The sequence below is a fragment of the Zea mays genome, chromosome 1 (genome assembly GCF_902167145.1).
Source record: "Zea mays cultivar B73 chromosome 1, Zm-B73-REFERENCE-NAM-5.0, whole genome shotgun sequence".
Classification (NCBI taxonomy): Eukaryota; Viridiplantae; Streptophyta; class Magnoliopsida; order Poales; family Poaceae; genus Zea; species Zea mays.
The window spans coordinates 293,254,821-293,272,847 of record NC_050096.1 but is presented as its reverse complement, the minus strand read 5'-3'; the positions used below and the strand labels follow the sequence as shown (position 1 = coordinate 293,272,847).

The window sequence follows — 18,027 nt, the reverse complement described above, 5'->3', positions numbered from 1 at the left end:
TAAATTACAGAAATTATATATTTAGATTTAGGACATAGAAATACATAACCATGTGATTGGTTGTCTGTGTGTGTGGAGCGTCTGACTCGTTGCGGCCTGGGCGGGTTAGATATGCGCTCGCACCGCGTCTCCACGGATGCAGGCAAAGTTGCTTGATTTGGCTTTGATTGTCGGTCCACGGATGGAGGCAAAGTTGCTTGATTTGGCTTTGATTGCATCTACATATTTAAGTCGGTTTGTTCCGTACAGACAACCAAACACATGTCAATGTTGTCAATGCATGTGAAGAGCCTAGTGCTCGTGGGTAACTATGGAACATATATGCCACGAGGCACATGCATGATGCCACTGGTCCCGCACCTCTTGACTTGACAGGCCTTGGCGCCTTGCACTGCAGCTGCGAAGACGCTTTCGCATCCTAGCCGCTGGCGACGTCAGCGCGTGCATCAACAACACTGGCCGGCTGGCTGGAGGATCGGAGCAGGTCAGCGACTCGTATATATAAACAGGAGGGCACCACACCATCGATCGGCTCCCCGCGCAGAGGGCGTTGTGTTGTGTTGTGTTGTGTTGCGTGCTGTGGAGGGGGAGGAGGAGATGGGGAAGGGGGCAGGAGCAGCGGAGCCGTCGACGGTGGTGCTGGCCGTCAACGGCAAGCGCTACGAGGCGGCCGGCGTGGCTCCGTCCACGTCGCTGCTGGAGTTCCTCCGCAGCCAGACGCCCGTCAGAGGCCCCAAGCTCGGATGCGGCGAAGGTACCAGATCAGATCGCCATTCTTGAGCTTGCTTTCGTCTCTCTACTACTACCGTACAAGTTTCTTTCTTGGCTTCTTGCCAACTTCCAGGAACACACGGTATATCATATTATCATTGGAGCTAACTTCCAGGAACACACGGTATATCATATTATAATTGGAGCTCCCATTGGATATTTTAGCCTCCGTTTTCTTGTGTGTCCCTCCTTTTTTTTCTTGGGATGTCACACCTCACGGGGTCTGACATACCAAGAAGCTAAGGCGAATCCCATCTATAGAGATCGAAAGGCATGGCTGCTACTGTTTCATCAACAAAAAAAATAAATACATTATATATACAAGATGCTTCTTGCAAACTAGTACGATAGCTATAGCTAGAAAGTCAATATCATGCGCAAGCGTTCTAAAGTACATATACCTAGATCATGATTGGTTGCCCGCATATTCTTATCCTGAATCATCACGTGCGTAAACTTTGTTCAGCATATGTTTAATTACCTGCACGTGAAAGACGTGGTGCTGCACGAGTGAATGCAACATAAGTTATTTTGAAGTTATTTGGCTGCATCCACTCGTACGGCCCAAATAACCGTCTCTGGACGGCCTGGCTGCATACGAACTGGCTACGGGCAATCTGTGAACTAAAGATGCTTTCAAGGGATTAAATCCCTTCGATGCCATCCAAACTTATATCAATCCCTTTAATGTCATTAGAATTCATAACCTCCATTCAATATCATTAAATTTAAATTTTAATCTCTTAAATACCGTCTCCGTTAGTTTGAAGCTAACGTCGTTAGTTCCATTTAAAGCAAATCCCTTCGATACCATCAAAATCTATACTGATCCCTTTAATGTCACTAGAAATTGGTTCGATCAATTTGGGTTTTAAAAATTCCGGAATAAAAAAATATAGACCAAAGTTCAGTCCATACTTTTTGAAACCCCAAAATTACTTATGGCTCGGTTACCCTTGTTGGCTGGACAAAATACTCATGGCTCGTCAGCTCGCTCGATTTATGGTCAGCTCGGCTCGGCTCGACTCAGTTCGTTTTAATTTTGTCACGAGCTGAGCTAGCATATTAGCTTGGTTTGTTAACGAGCCAGCTCGAGCCAACTCCTTAGCTCGAATGAGCTAGCATTTGTCAGCAAAACAAAGCATGCACTTGTGTTTTTCTAGCCCTAACTCTAACAAGCAAATAATTTTTTGAGTCATTTAGCTATTTGTTTAATGAACAATATATATGTGTGACATACAAAATTTTGTTTCTCCAATAGATAATGCATATGCAAATTTATGCATTGGAGGAGAGCAACTCCAAAAGAGTCTTTATGTTCTTCCTAATTGATATGAATAGAGATTTTAAATATTTTTTTTAAAAAAATCAGTCCATATTTTTGTAGAACCCAGAAAACTGTGTGGTTATTCGTTTATACCGATTCGACCTATTCATATTTTTCAAAACTATTAGGAAGCAAATAGATGGAACTAATATATCAGAGTAATTTTGGGTTCCAAATAGATTAAACCAATTTCTAGTGGCATTGATTTTGATGGTATTTGAGTGATTTGCTTTAAATGGAACTAACGGTGTTAGCTTTAAACTAACGGCGATGTCATTTAAGAGATTGAAATTTAAATTTAATGGTATTGAAAGGAAGCTATAAATTCTGATGGTATTGAAGAGATTGGTATAAGTTTAAATGATATTGAAGGGATTTTCTCATTATAATATAGTACAACCAATGGTGCAACGCGACATATTGCTATACGAAACGTACAGGGTTTGACTTTTCTAAAAACAAAGTACATCTTGCCTTTTTGGATGGAAGCAATACCGTCCTGTATCTGTATTTGCTCTCAAGCAAGACTGGACAGACTGTTTACTTAACAAAAAGAATCGTTATATATTACCCAAAACTCAGGTATCTGTATTTGCTCTCAAGCAAGACTAGACATACTGTTTACTTTACAAAAAGAATCGTTATATATTACCCAAAAATCAGGTATTATATCTGGGACATACAACACCGGAGGCTGATAAATACTACTACAAGAAACAGGAATTATCTTTTGAACTATAAAGATTACAGTGTGGACTCTGAACGACCCAATTACGCTAATTTCAGTTCCTGCACTTTCGTCGAGTGAAGAGCACTGAACTCCTCCACAGACTTTTACATTTTCACATTGTGGCAGGTGGCTGCGGTGCATGCGTGGTCCTCGTCTCCAAGTACGACCCGGCCACGGACGAGGTGACCGAGTTCTCTGCCAGCTCCTGCCTGACGCTGCTCCACAGCGTGGACCGCTGCTCAGTGACCACCAGCGAGGGAATCGGCAACACCAGGGATGGCTACCACCCCGTGCAGCAGCGCCTCTCCGGCTTCCACGCCTCGCAGTGCGGCTTCTGCACACCCGGCATGTGCATGTCCATCTTCTCCGCCCTTGTCAAGGCCGACAACAAGTCCGATCGCCCGGACCCTCCTGCTGGCTTCTCCAAGATCACTACCTCGGAGGCAGAGAAGGCTGTCTCGGGCAACCTTTGTCGTTGCACCGGATACAGACCCATTGTTGACACCTGCAAAAGCTTTGCCTCTGATGTTGACCTCGAGGACCTAGGCCTCAACTGTTTCTGGAAGAAGGGCGAAGAACCTGCAGAAGTCAGCAGGCTGCCGGGGTACAACAGCGGTGCCGTCTGCACCTTTCCAGAGTTTCTCAAATCCGAAATCAAGTCTACTATGAAGCAGGTGAACGATGTCCCCATTGCAGCCTCAGGTGATGGCTGGTACCATCCTAAGAGCATTGAAGAGCTTCACAGGTTGTTTGATTCCAGCTGGTTTGATGACAGTTCTGTGAAGATTGTTGCTTCAAACACTGGGTCTGGAGTGTACAAGGATCAGGACCTCTACGACAAGTACATTGACATCAAAGGAATCCCAGAGCTTTCAGTCATCAATAAAAACGACAAAGGAATTGAGCTTGGATCAGTTGTGTCCATCTCTAAAGCTATTGAAGTGCTGTCAGATGGAAATTTGGTCTTCAGAAAGATTGCTGATCACCTCAACAAAGTGGCTTCACCGTTTGTTCGGAACACTGCAACCATAGGAGGAAACATAATGATGGCACAAAGGTTGCCATTTGAATCGGATGTTGCAACCGTGCTCCTAGCTGCGGGTTCGACAGTCACAGTCCAGGTGGCTTCCAAAAGGCTGTGCTTCACTCTGGAGGAATTCTTGGAACAACCTCCATGTGATTCTAGGACCCTGCTGCTGAGCATATTTATCCCAGAATGGGGTTCAGACTATGTCACCTTTGAGACTTTCCGAGCCGCCCCACGACCATTTGGAAATGCTGTCTCTTATGTAAACTCTGCTTTCTTGGCAAGGACATCAGGCAGCCTTCTAATTGAGGATATATGCTTGGCATTTGGTGCCTACGGAGTCGATCATGCCATCAGAGCTAAGAAGGTTGAAGATTTCTTGAAGGGAAAATCGCTGAGCTCATTTGTGATACTTGAAGCAATTAAACTACTCAAAGATACCGTTTCACCATCAGAAGGCACTACACATCATGAATACAGGGTCAGCTTGGCTGTCAGTTTCTTGTTCAGTTTCTTATCTTCCCTTGCCAACAGTTCGAGTGCACCATCAAATATTGATACTCCCAATGGGTCATATACTCATGAAACTGGTAGCAATGTGGACTCACCTGAGAGGCATATTAAGGTTGACAGCAATGATTTGCCAATTCGTTCAAGACAAGAAATGGTTTTCAGCGATGAGTACAAGCCTGTTGGCAAGCCGATCAAGAAAGTCGGGGCAGAGATCCAAGCATCAGGTATATACTCTTATACTGATACATAAACTGATTTAGCTTGAACTTCCAAACTTGTTCCACTGTTAGTGAACCTCGTCTATTTTCTATACTCCACAAAACAATCATCTCATGGCTCCTTTTTTTTGTCTTTAGTGCAATAGTTTCGTCAGCCAGAACCATCTCATAAGTTTCTGTCCCAGCATGCTCTATTGATTGTATTTCCTCCCTTAAAAAATGCCAAACCATATTCATTTTTCTTATACAGGGGAGGCTGTGTACGTTGATGATATCCCTGCTCCCAAGGATTGCCTCTATGGAGCATTTATCTACAGCACACATCCTCATGCTCATGTGAGAAGTATCAACTTCAAATCATCCTTGGCTTCACAGAAGGTCATCACAGTTATAACCGCAAAGGATATTCCAAGCGGTGGAGAAAATATTGGAAGCAGCTTCCTGATGCAAGGAGAAGCACTATTTGCAGATCCAATCGCTGAATTTGCTGGTCAAAATATTGGTGTCGTGGTAATGTTTCTTTAGTGTCATTTCAAATTACACAGAAATAGAAATATGTTTTGTATAACCAGGCAGCTTACCATGTCTTGTTGCTTTTTCAATTCACTCAGATTGCTGAAACACAAAGATATGCTAATATGGCTGCAAAGCAAGCTGTTGTTGAGTATAGCACAGAAAATCTGCAGCCACCAATTCTGACAATAGAAGATGCCATCCAAAGAAACAGCTACATCCAAATTCCCCCATTTTTAGCTCCAAAGCCAGTTGGTGACTACAACAAAGGGATGGCTGAAGCAGACCACAAGATTCTATCAGCAGAGGTATAGGACACTTTGTTACGTTCAAAAGGATACTCCCTCCCTCTCTGAATTTCCAGAAAAGCCAAACACTCACGCCTAGTATTTTTGTGCCCACAGGTAAAACTTGAATCCCAGTACTACTTCTACATGGAAACTCAAGCAGCACTAGCGATTCCTGATGAAGATAACTGCATAACAATCTATTCCTCGACACAAATGCCTGAGCTCACACAAAATTTGATAGCAAGGTGTCTTGGCATTCCATTTCACAATGTCCGTGTCATCAGCAGAAGAGTAGGAGGAGGCTTTGGTGGAAAGGCAATGAAAGCAACGCATGTAAGTCCTGCCTGTAACTAGAGCTTCAGTTCACTCAATATTTTGTGTTTTCAATTGCCACTGTATTGTCAATTGAACTTCATGATTTGACCAAAAAACTGTTGAGATGCAAATGGTGTTAGAAATGATCATGGATTTTCCTCTTTGTCAGACTGCATGTGCATGTGCCCTTGCTGCCTTCAAGCTGCGGCGTCCAGTTAGGATGTACCTCGATCGCAAGACGGACATGATAATGGCTGGAGGGAGACATCCAATGAAGGCGAAGTACTCTGTTGGGTTCAAGTCAGATGGCAAGATCACAGCCTTGCACCTAGATCTTGGAATCAATGCTGGAATATCACCAGATGTGAGTCCATTGATGCCACGTGCTATCATAGGAGCTCTCAAAAAGTACAACTGGGGCACTCTTGAATTTGACACCAAGGTCTGCAAGACAAATGTCTCATCAAAGTCAGCAATGCGAGCTCCTGGAGATGTGCAGGGCTCTTTCATCGCTGAAGCCATCATCGAGCATGTTGCCTCAGCACTCGCACTAGACACTAACACCGTCAGGAGGAAGAACCTTCATGATTTTGAAAGCCTTGAAGTTTTCTATGGAGAAAGTGCAGGTGAAGCTTCTACATACAGCCTGGTTTCCATGTTTGACAAGCTGGCCTTGTCTCCAGAATACCAGCACAGGGCTGCAATGATTGAGCAGTTCAATAGCAGCAACAAATGGAAGAAACGCGGCATTTCTTGTGTGCCAGCCACTTATGAGGTTAATCTTCGACCAACTCCAGGCAAGGTGTCAATCATGAATGATGGTTCCATCGCTGTCGAGGTTGGAGGAATTGAGATAGGTCAAGGATTGTGGACTAAAGTGAAGCAGATGACGGCCTTTGGACTGGGACAGCTGTGTCCTGATGGTGGCGAATGCCTTCTGGACAAGGTTCGGGTTATCCAGGCAGACACATTAAGCCTGATCCAAGGAGGTATGACTGCTGGGAGCACCACTTCTGAAACTAGCTGTGAAGCAGTTCGGCAATCGTGTGTTGCACTTGTTGAGAGGCTGAAGCCTATCAAGGAGAGTCTCGAAGCTAAGTCCAACACAGTGGAATGGAGTGCCTTGATTGCTCAGGTGAGGATAATAACTTAACTCTAACTCTGTTGGTAACATGCCACTTAATATGATTGAAAGAGATGCCAAGAAATAAAGTTACTCAAATCTGTTTGCCTCCCTTCATTCCATCATTAATGTATTGCAGTCGGTAGCAATGTCAAATAAGTTTAAGGAACTGGAACTCAATATCAAGCAGTTTAAATTATTCATGACATTTGTTCCTCATTTACAGGCAAGCATGGCGAGTGTGAACCTATCAGCACAGGCGTACTGGACTCCTGATCCATCTTTCAAGAGCTACTTGAACTACGGAGCTGGCACCAGTGAGGTATCCTTGATCCAAAATACAATACTAACAGCACAAGCGCAATTAGCAAGCGATTTTGTTGGAGGTTGCAGATTTGCAGCTAAAGTTCTTTAAACCTGACATTTCATTGGGATTTTGCAAATGGTCATCGCAGGTGGAAGTTGATATCCTAACAGGAGCAACCACAATTCTGCGAAGCGACCTGGTGTATGACTGCGGGCAGAGCCTAAACCCTGCTGTAGACTTGGGCCAGGTCAGCTATAAAATGAACACAGTTCACGCAGACCATTGTATCAACAAAAATGTGCTCCTCCTCTAAAAACACTGTTCATCATTTATCCAGATCGAGGGCTGCTTTGTCCAAGGAATAGGGTTCTTCACGAACGAGGACTACAAGACGAATTCCGACGGCTTGGTCATCCACGACGGCACATGGACGTACAAGATCCCCACGGTGGATAATATCCCGAAGGAGTTCAATGTTGAGATGTTTAACAGCGCCCCTGACAAGAAGCGTGTCCTATCTTCCAAAGGCAAGTATCTCCTCACAATGTTTCATCCCCTCTCCACATTCTCAACACTCATGCGGACATCATCAAATTCTGGTAACTGCATATGAAAAAAAAACCAAAATCCTGACATACCGGGGACTTGTTTGCAGCGTCGGGCGAGCCGCCGCTGGTTCTCGCAGCCTCGGTGCACTGCGCGATGAGGGAGGCCATCAGGGCGGCGAGGAAGGAGTTCTCGGTCAGCACCAGCCCCGCGAAATCCGCCGTCACATTCCAGATGGACGTGCCGGCGACGATGCCCGTCGTCAAGGAGCTCTGCGGCCTCGACGTCGTGGAGAGGTACCTCGAGAACGTGTCTGCCGCCAGTGCCGGCCCAAACACAGCGAAAGCATAGATCCAGCAGGCCTCAGGGTGCAGTCGGCGCACTGCCAGAGATGATGTGTGCTGCCCTGATGTACAGACAGTACAGTACAGAGGAGAGAGAATTGGGGGAACTCAGGAACTGCGAGGAGCGATGAACAGTATATAGAGTGAAAAATAAAAGTGCTTCGTACTAATAATCACTAGAAAAAATTATGCACATCTCCCACGCACTACCGGCACGACTGTTGAATATTTTGTAAAATAAGATGTCATAAGCTATTTATTTTCTGTATGATTAGATCAGCAAATAATTTAATTCAAGTATAAATCACAGAAATCCGCTATTGTGCACCGAAAAATAAAATCCTGATAAGCATTAAACACCAAGCTAGGAAATTGATGCAGCAAACACACATAATATCCCATTTTCGATATGAAAATGAAATCACAAAAAAATAAGAGGCATTTTCGATACTACCACATAGTGCTACCTGTTGACAATCACTCATCATCAACCCGAACCACAAAGGACAAGTCAACCTTGTGTTCTCAATCTCCCCCTTAATGAGTGCATTGTCAACACCACCATTTGAGCATATGTAAACAGAAAGAGGAAGGAGAAGAGAAATTCAATCAAATGACCATAAGAGATAAAAACCAGACAAGTCATTTAGAGTAAGCAAAACTTGGTCCCCAAAGAAATGGGCAACGGCTCAACACGACAAAGCAAGAAAAGGCTAGCCCTCAATAAAAAGCAAAAGCAGGGTTCAACACCACTAGCCAAAAGCCAAGATCTCATCGGAGCACAAAAGAAGATCAGAGCATAAAAAACCAATTCAGAGCATAAGATCAACACAAAAGGCTAAAATCTTCTTCCAGAACGAGGCAAACGACTCAACACAACTAGCAATAGCTCCAAATAACATATCTCACCCTCTTGAATGAGAGGAAGCCCGAAAGACATAATTCTCCCCCTAGATAGAGAAAACAGGAAATCTCAAAATCTCTCCCCTTATTGACAAGTGAACTCATCAAGCACAGATAGGGTAGAAAGAAAAAACTCCCCCTTGACAAGAGAACCTCCCCTGAGAGAAAAAAAACAGAAATGCAACAAAGAGTATAAAATAGAGAAAATGCATGAGCTTCAGGAGTATACCAGCCAGAGTGTAAAAAATGCTCTAAGTGGTGTTGTGCTAAATGTGCAGCAATAAATGCATGTGGTAGCAGATGCTCAAACTGGGCATATGCACAAGATATGTGAAGTGTAAGTATTTTGATTTAGTTTTAAGCATTTCAAAGAGATGTTCACCACAAAGACAACACTAAGCATATAGTAAGCAGGAAATCAACTAAGTGTCAGTCACATGTGAACAATGTGAACTACTCCAAACAGTGATCACTCATCATGCTAGAAACATATCTGAAATAGATACCATTTGAAATTTTCAAGATTTATCGGATTTTGCAGCGGATTACAAATTTCATTGAAAAGCATATGAGTGCGAGAGGTTGTAAGCATTGTCTTTGTCTGACTTTTCAATCGGGTGTAGCCTATGCAGACAAGCAATCAGAAGCTAAAAACACCGGTTTCGATCGTCCACTACACTGCTCAAGTTCATCCAAAAGTGCAAATGGAAGCAGTCTTGATACAGTGATGCGCGGACAAATACAAACCCATCTTGATCTTCTGATTATCACTTATCTTGATTTTGAATCTTTAGCACGATATGAATAAATCAAGAGAAGTGAATGACTCAAGGCATGAGACATAGCCACCTAGCATACTAGTAATAGCAAAAAGGATTTCAACACATCCTACACATGCTAGATGCCAATCTTAATGGCGAACAATTTTAGATTGAGCAAGTAATAGTCAAGTTCACAATTATGAAAACAACTTAGCTCAACAATATTGTATCAATATAAGCAAAAAGAGCCTAAGCATGTCATAGCATTATCATGTACACAAAGAACATACTACTAGGAGCATAATCACATTCTAGCAGTTATACAAGTGAAGCTCAATATGACATGCAGATATAATACAAAAGAAAGTGAAAGCAGAAAATAAGAAGAAAAGACCAAAAGGGAGCCCTCTAATCAAAAAGGGAAACAAACACCCAATTCTCCTCGCAAATGAACAAAAGTTTTTTGATCAAGGGGTTTGGTCAAAATGTCTGCAAGCTGGCGAGTGGTATCAATATAGCGCAATTCGATGTCGCCTTTCTCATAATGATCACGAAGAAAGTGAAAGCGAACATCAATGTGCTTGGTCCTCGAATGTAGCACATGATTCTTGGCAACACTTATGGCACTCGTTCTATCACAAAGCAGAGGCACATGATGAAAATCCAAGTCAAAATCCCATAAGGTAGCCATCATCCAAAGTAACTGCGAACAACAGCTAGCGGCAGCAACACACTCGGCCTCTATGGTAGACATGGCAACACTAGACTGTTTTCGAGAAGACCATAAAACCAACGAAGTACCCAAAAACTGACAAGTCCCAGAAGTAGACTTGCGCTCCAAAAGGCAACCGCAAAATCAGCATCAGAATAACCGCACAAGGACAGAACGACGATGAGGAGTACCACAAACCAAACTCAGGAGTGAAACGTAGGTACCTCATAATCCGTTTCACAGCCTTTCTATGAGATGTGCGTGGGGAAGCCTGGAAACGAGCGCACAAACACACTGCGAAGTGTATGTACGGCCTCGTCGCAGTCAAATACATGAGAGAGCCAATAATGCTTCTGTACTCCTTCTGGTCCACGGGTTCGCCATCCTCATCAGTGTCAAGTGTCGTCGAGGTGGACATGGGTGTCGAAAGAGGCTTGCCCTCGCCCATGTCAAACTTCTTCAGGACGTCCTTTGTATACTTGCCTTGATGTACAAAGGTCCCGTCTTGAGTCTGCTTGATTTGCAACCCAAGAAAGAAATTCAGCTCGCCCATCAATGCTCATCTCAAATTCCCTGCTCATAAGATCTGAAAATCTAGACACAAAAGCATTAGAAGAACCACCAAAGATGATATCATCCACGTAAATCTGGACTAAAAGGGTGTCGTTATTATGCTTGAGGAGAAAAAGAATTTTGTCCACATAGCCCATTTTAAAACCCTTAGAAAGCAAAAAAGATTTCAAACGCTCATACCAGGCTCTAGGGGCTTGTTTCAAACCATACAAAGCTTTTTGGAGTTTAAAAACGTGGTTTGGAAACTTGGAACTCTCAAAACCAAGGGGTTGTCTAACATATACCTCTTCCTCTATATACCCATTCAAAAAGGCACTTTTGACATCCATTTGAAAAGGCTTAAAACCCTTTGAAGCAACAAAGGCTAAAAGGATCCTAATGGCCTCTAAACGGGCAACAGGGGCAAAGGTCTCCTCATAATCAATTCCCTCTTTTTGGCAATACCCTTGGGCAACCAACCTCGCCTTGTTTCTCACTACCAAACCATCGTCACTCTGTTTGTTTTTGAAAACCCATTTTGTACCGATGGGATGACAGTTAGATAGAGGTGGCACCAAAACCCAAACTTGATTTCTTTCAAAATTTTCAAGCTCCTCATGCATAGCATTAACCCAGTTAGGATCAGATAAAGCATGCCCAACATCTCAGGGCTCAAAAGTAGCAACAAAAGCTGAGTGAGCAAAATGAGAAATGTGTTGTGACCTAGAGTGAGTGACTCGCTCGTGAAACTCCCCGATCATCTGCTGAGGTGGGTGACAGCGTTGAATATGTTGTGGAGCCTCCCTTGAGGAAGTGGCCTCCCCCTCAACAGCAGCTTCAACTCCTCCAGTCTCAGCAGGAGCTGGCTCGAGCGGACCCCAAGTGGTGGAAGGAGTGGGGTCGGGTCCATCAGCCGTAGTAGTGGAAGCAGGCTCGACTGGGGCGGCCGGTGGAGTTGGCTCGAGAGCAACCCAATCAGCGTCGTCGTGCTCCTCCTCCACAAAGATGGTCTATCCCATCTGATCTGGACCTACAGGCTCAAAGACAGGGGATGGACAAGGTGCAGTCTCATCGAATGTAACCTCACAAGTCTCCATAATGCAGTTATTCTCTAGGTTAAGAACACGATAAGCATGATAATGTAATGCATAACCCAGAAAAACCCCATCAGAAGACCGGGACTCAAACTTGTCCAGATTACCTTGTTTTATGTCATGGACCTTCGGTCCATGGGGTTGTCTTCTCCGGCGAGGTTATACCCCTCTGCCGCAGGCTTGGTTCTAGGGTAGCAGCCCTAGACGCTTGAGAGGGTCATTGCAAGAGAGAGAGAGAGATTGGTTTGATAATGATCTTGCTTGATTTATTCTCTGCTGCCATGCGGCTTATAAATAGCCCTATGGCTAACCAACTTCTCCTACAAACTCTCAACTAACTCCTACTTTCTTGGACTTATCTACTGCTAACCAACTCTCCACAATTCTCTCATCTCAATCTTATTCTCTAGCCTTATCCTAGCTCATCTCAATCTTATTCTCTAGCCTTATCCCAGCCTGGCTGTTGCCTCTCGCTCCCTATGATGCCCATGACATCTCCCCCTCCCTTGAGGACCAGCTCGTCCTCGAGCTGCCATAGACTTACCTGACACGACTTAAGGTTAAGCCTTTTACATCTCGGCTTACCTTTATTATTTAAGACGAAAATACAAAATAATTGTGGAACTAAAATATAAATTTGAACTCCAGCTATGTCCTCCTGTCCTCCTGGATCCCAAGGAAAGAGCTGAACTGCGGACTTCACGTTGGATGACAGGTGAAGGAGGAACCAGCCCGTTCTTATGTTGGGTCTGTCCAGCACCAAGGCAGTTGCCCGAATGAAGGAGACGACCCTCTTTGGCCGTGCAGGGGGGCTGCATACCCAGATCTCGACTTCTGCAGTGGGTTCAAAAAGTATAGACGAGACCTGGTGGTTGGGCGCGCAGGTGCGAGTTGGTGCAGCGATGAGCTGATCAACAAGTGCAGCTTCCGCACCGCCCGCCTAACAAGGAAGCCGCGCACTGCGGCTTGCAGGCGCACCACGACCTGCTCATGTGATGACGGCCATGGGGTGGCCCTGGAGGCCACAGCAAGGTGCTTCTCCCCACGAAGGGACTGTACCTGGCGGCGTGCCAGGAACCCTTGCGCTGCCGCCTGAAGCCGCACCGCTGCTTGGAGTTCCTTCTCTGTCTTCTCCTTGTAGCGGTGGAACATCACAACGAATTGGTCCCACTTCTCTTCGAGCCGAGTGAATGCATCTAGAGTTGGAGAGGGTGGGTGGGAGGGCGTTGCGGCAGCAGATGGTGCGGCGGCTGGTGGTGGTGAGGGATGGGCGGCTGGTGGTGGTGAGGATAACCTGGAGCTGATACCAGGTGTCATGGACCTTCGGTCCATGGGGTTGTCTTCTCCGGCGAGGTTATACCCCTCTGCCGCAGGCTTGGTTCTAGGGTAGCAGCCCTAGACGCTTGAGAGGGTCATTGCAAGAGAGAGAGAGATTGGTTTGATAATGATCTTGCTTGATTTATTCCCTGCTGCCATGCGGCTTATAAATAGCCCTATGGCTAACCAACTTCTCCTACAAACTCTCAACTAACTCCTACTTTCTTGGACTTATCTACTGCTAACCAACTCTCCACAATTCTCTCATCTCAATCTTATTCTCTAGCCTTATCCTAGCTCATCTCAATCTTATTCTCTAGCCTTATCCCAGCCTGGCTGTTGCCTCTCGCTCCCTATGATGCCCATGACATCTTAGCACAAAGCATCTGCAGCCAAATACCCTGAAATGACTGACCTTGGGTGGCCGTCCAAATCGCAGCCCATAAGAAGTTTTGTTCAGAGCCCAAAGAAAGATGTGATTGGACACATGGCAAGCAGTGTTGATCGCTTCGACCCAAAAACGCCTTGGAGTCCTATGCTCATCAAGCATCGTCCTGGCCATCTCAACAAGGGTCCGATTTTTGCGTTCAACAATACCATTTTGCTGGGGCACATACGGAGAGGAAACTGATGCTCAAGTCCGAAAGAAGCACAAAAGGTTGCAAATTGAGTGTTTTTGAATTTTGAGCCATTGTCACTGCGTATAGCTCTCATGGCATTTTTAGGAAACTCATTTTACAACCGAAGAATCAAATCTCGAGCATGAGTAAAAGCCTCATCCTTCGCCGTCATAAAGAACACCCAAGAGTAGCGAGAGAAGTCATCGACAACCACAAGCACATACCACTTCCCTCTAAAAGAGCAAACCCTGGCTGGACCAACAGTGTCCATATGAAGCAATTCGCCAGGATGCGAGGTCATCACCTTAGTGACCGGGGAATGGGAAGCGGCAATCATTTTGCCACGACGACAAGGGTGACAGACAAGATCTTTCTCAAATTTTAATTTAGTCAATCCTTAGATGAGGTCAAGTGAGCTCAAACGACACAAAAGATCAAAGCTCAAGTGACCTAGCCTCCTATGCCACTTCCAAAGGGAAGAGGAAGATCCTACCAACAAACATCGAGAAGGGCCAGAAGAATGTGAAAAATCAGCACTGAAAACTCGATCAAAAGGGGAAATATGGCAAATAAGATCCCCACGGGCATCCAAAACTCGAGACAAGCCCTTTTTAAAGCGCACTTCATAGTCATCCTCAAGGAGTTGCGAAACTGAAAGTAGATTGAAATGCAGATTCGAGACCAAAGCAACATCCTTGAGAATAAAGCTCTCGTTCACCCGAATGGTGCCACGAGAAACAACCTTACCTCTTCACTTATCCTCGAATGTGATGTATTCCTTACCAATCACGGGGTCGAGGCTGGAGAACCATTTTGAGCTTCCGGTCATGTGGCACGAACAGCCGGTATCCATGAGCCACGTGTTCTCCAAGCCTCCGTCCTGCATCAATAGTAACACCCGGGGTGAGCAAATGGCACAGCACTGGGGTAAGTAAACTGTGAAGAATACCAGTGCTGCGGCATTTGCCCCTGAAAAGTGTTAGGAAAAACACCAAACATCCTCGGTCCCGAAGGGAAGCGATCACCATAAGAAGGAAATTGTAGTCCGCTGGGGAAGTATGAACCAAATCCTCTGTCACATGGTCCTTGGCCATATGGCACACGACCAGCATCCCGTCGGGCACGGCCACCACGTGGTCTTACTGCCTGGGGCCTAGCGGCAAGAGGCAAAACACCTCTAGGCCTCCCAGGACGTCTCTAGGCCTCACAAATATTGCTAATAATAGTGTACAAATATATTTCACATAAAACAATATTAGCTTAATTGATCTTTGTTTAAATTACTATTTTTAGAATGGAATTCAATTCCAAGGATCCAAACAGGACGTAAGTTCACGTGTATCACTAAAGCAACTACTCCCAGAACCAGCACTAAGTTCAAGAAATTTCATAAAATATACTCTCTCTCTCTCTCCCTCCATTATAGTATAAAAGGCGTAACTAACTCAATAAATGTATTTAATTCTCTATACTATTTTGGTATATACATGTCTAGAAAGAGCACGCCTTATTATATTATGTGACTAGAATAAAAATTGTCTTATATTCTAGCACGAACTTTTGGAATTCAAAGGAAAACGAAGAATCTTCTTACCAACATCTGAATGCACACATCCACATCCACTGCTGCTCGAAGAGAAAACTTACCAATGTTTGTTTTATTCTTTATGTCAGAAGCAATGTAAGCATCCACCTGCTTGTGCCATTAACCATACATCACCATCACAAGACATGAACTAGTAGCACAACCAAACTGAGAACCATGATCGGATACCTGTGCTGGTGACATGACACCCACGGCCCCTCAAAGCAGTTCTTGTATCTAAAAAGGGGCATCATCATCAGGAAAATCTCCCAAGAAACTTGGATTCAATATACAATTTTGACGCAGTAGGGGATATTCATCACCTGTACTATGACTGGCGTGTTTTCTCCACCACCGTCCTCGCTAGCTTCACGAAGCTATCCATGTGCCTGTTTGGTTCAGCTTTTTTCTGACCAGCTTTTCCGAGAATCTAGCTGTGGGGAGAATCTGGCTGTGTAGAGAATCTGAATATCATTAGGATTACGTGCGGAGGAAGATAAAGTTGTCCATGGGGCTTATGATCTATAAAATGACGGATTATTACTATTGTGATGACTCAACCGATTATATGTTTATGTTGATTTTGAATGGTTTTTACCAAACGAATTTTATAAAAGCTGACTGAAAAGCTGAGTGTTTGGCAGTCTGCAGTAACTTTTGGTGGTTAGAAGCTGCGAAAAGCCAAAACAAACAGGGCCCATGTATCCTATTCTTGTTTCCCTTGTTTCCTTCCTCCAAGAAGCGAGAAGAATTGGAAATTTCAGTGAAAAGCCTGGACTCCAAGGAGATCAACAAAGATAAGCAGTGAGTCCAAGAAACCGGCGAAGATGGGACCAAATCCCCTTATACAACAACCTCTGAGGTCACATGCTGATCCTGAACTTGCTGGCAAACTCCACCGTACAGAGAACAAATATGTCGTGTGTCCATTAGTTGCTCAGACGAGAGCAGCAGAATCGAGATGCTTGACAGTTCATGATTGATCAACTCATGTCAATGGAAAGATTTAAGAAGACTTCCATGATGGACTTGCACCGGCAGCAAGGAACATTCAGATCCAACTGCACACAGAAGAATCAACTCAATTGTGAGAGGATAATGACATCTGATGACTACACGTCTGAAGCCAATATCTAAGTATGTGTGCAACACCATTCACTCAAACTAAAGAAACCCATTAATGCCAAAAATACCAACAGCATTGTGCTTGCAGGCCTGGCGGCACTAGAAATCATGTACACAGAAAAGAAATGGCTACTTGAATAGGCAGAGAAAATATAAAGTATTAGACTAAACCAAAAGACTTAATACCATCAATTGCGTTGCCTAACCTCATTTTCCCTTGCACAAGTATTACTCCTGCTAGCTCCTGTTTTGTTGTGTGCCTCAGGCTCTGTTTCAGTGTTTGTCATACTAATGAGCATAAAATAGTGGAGCAAGGCAGCCGGCTGTTATCGAGCACATTGAGGGCATCATCCATGGAATGAGTAGGAGCTGCCAGCCGCCGCTCTACCATGTGCCCATTTCATCGAGCACAATGAGGGCATCATCCATGGAATGAATTGGAGCGGCAACAGATGAGGAGTAGAAGAGGAAGTTTGCTCCATCCAGCCTGTTGACGCTACCGGCTAGTCCTCTGCTGCCCCCAGGTTATGTCTAACGCACTTGCTGGATCTGATACAGAAAAGGTGAGAAGCAAATCTGGGAGTATAAATGATTATAAATGGGTCATGGGTGAAAGAGAGGGAGAACGATATGTGTAGGCCTGTAGGGCGACCTGCGTGCCTCCCGCCTCCCGGTAGTGACCTGTCATGGTACGAGTTCTTAAGGGTCCGTATGTGTGGATTGCTAAAACACGTCTGAAGCTGATGCGTTGGACGACGCATGTGTGGATTGCAGATGAAATCGTGTGCTTCGGTAGGATTTTGAATAAATTTTGCAAAACATGATCCGTGAGTGCATACCTCAACGGCTCAACCCATGACGATACGATGCAATATGTGGCTGAGCCGGTGGGTTCGGTTTCAACCAGACGCAAGAATTTATAGGGTCTAGAAAGACCACATAAAAGTCATGGTTTGTTGTTCGTCAAGCTCGCTAACTATCGGAAATGAATCACATTGTTGCGACGAGCGAGATCTAGTTTGTCGAACAGATTGGCATCACCACGACAATGGGGCAAGGATGAATGCGCTAGGAAGGTGCGAGGTTGGGCGGCGGCGGAAACGGAGTAGCGAGCAAACTGGTTTAGGTAGTATCGAGAAGATTAAGGTCAGAGTGATAGATGCAAGGACTAGGCCGGGAAGGATCCAATAAGGAGGCTCATGAATGGGTTGTTTTATGTCATGTTCCAAATATCTAGAGCTAATTGTTATCTGGTTTTAGCTAGTTTGATGTGGCTAACAACTAATGCTTATTTGAGGGTATAACTAACAATTAGTTGATTCATTCTAAACCTC

The 18,027-nt window shown here is 44.7% G+C and overlaps 1 protein-coding gene and 1 long non-coding RNA gene across 2 annotated transcripts; one reads left to right on the top strand and one right to left on the bottom strand.

Moving 5' to 3' along the window:
* The first annotated feature begins 552 nt into the window (after positions 1–552).
* AO1 (Indole-3-acetaldehyde oxidase) lies at positions 553–8,291 on the top strand. The gene is given in 10 exon segments (NM_001111838.1): positions 553–754; positions 2,955–4,592; positions 4,837–5,096; positions 5,198–5,407; positions 5,504–5,722; positions 5,874–6,839; positions 7,054–7,149; positions 7,283–7,381; positions 7,472–7,661; positions 7,790–8,291. Coding segments are annotated over 10 exon segments (4,077 nt in total). The 5' UTR covers positions 553–597; the 3' UTR covers positions 8,032–8,291.
* Positions 8,292–11,539: 3,248 nt separating this feature from the next.
* Positions 11,540–17,614, bottom strand: LOC103644155 (uncharacterized). Its single transcript, XR_561510.2, has 5 exons — positions 17,533–17,614; positions 16,900–17,374; positions 15,892–16,629; positions 15,758–15,805; positions 11,540–15,676 (listed from the first exon to the last, which is right to left on the bottom strand). It is a non-coding gene; the product is annotated as an uncharacterized lncRNA (long non-coding RNA).
* Positions 17,615–18,027: the final 413 nt, after the last annotated feature.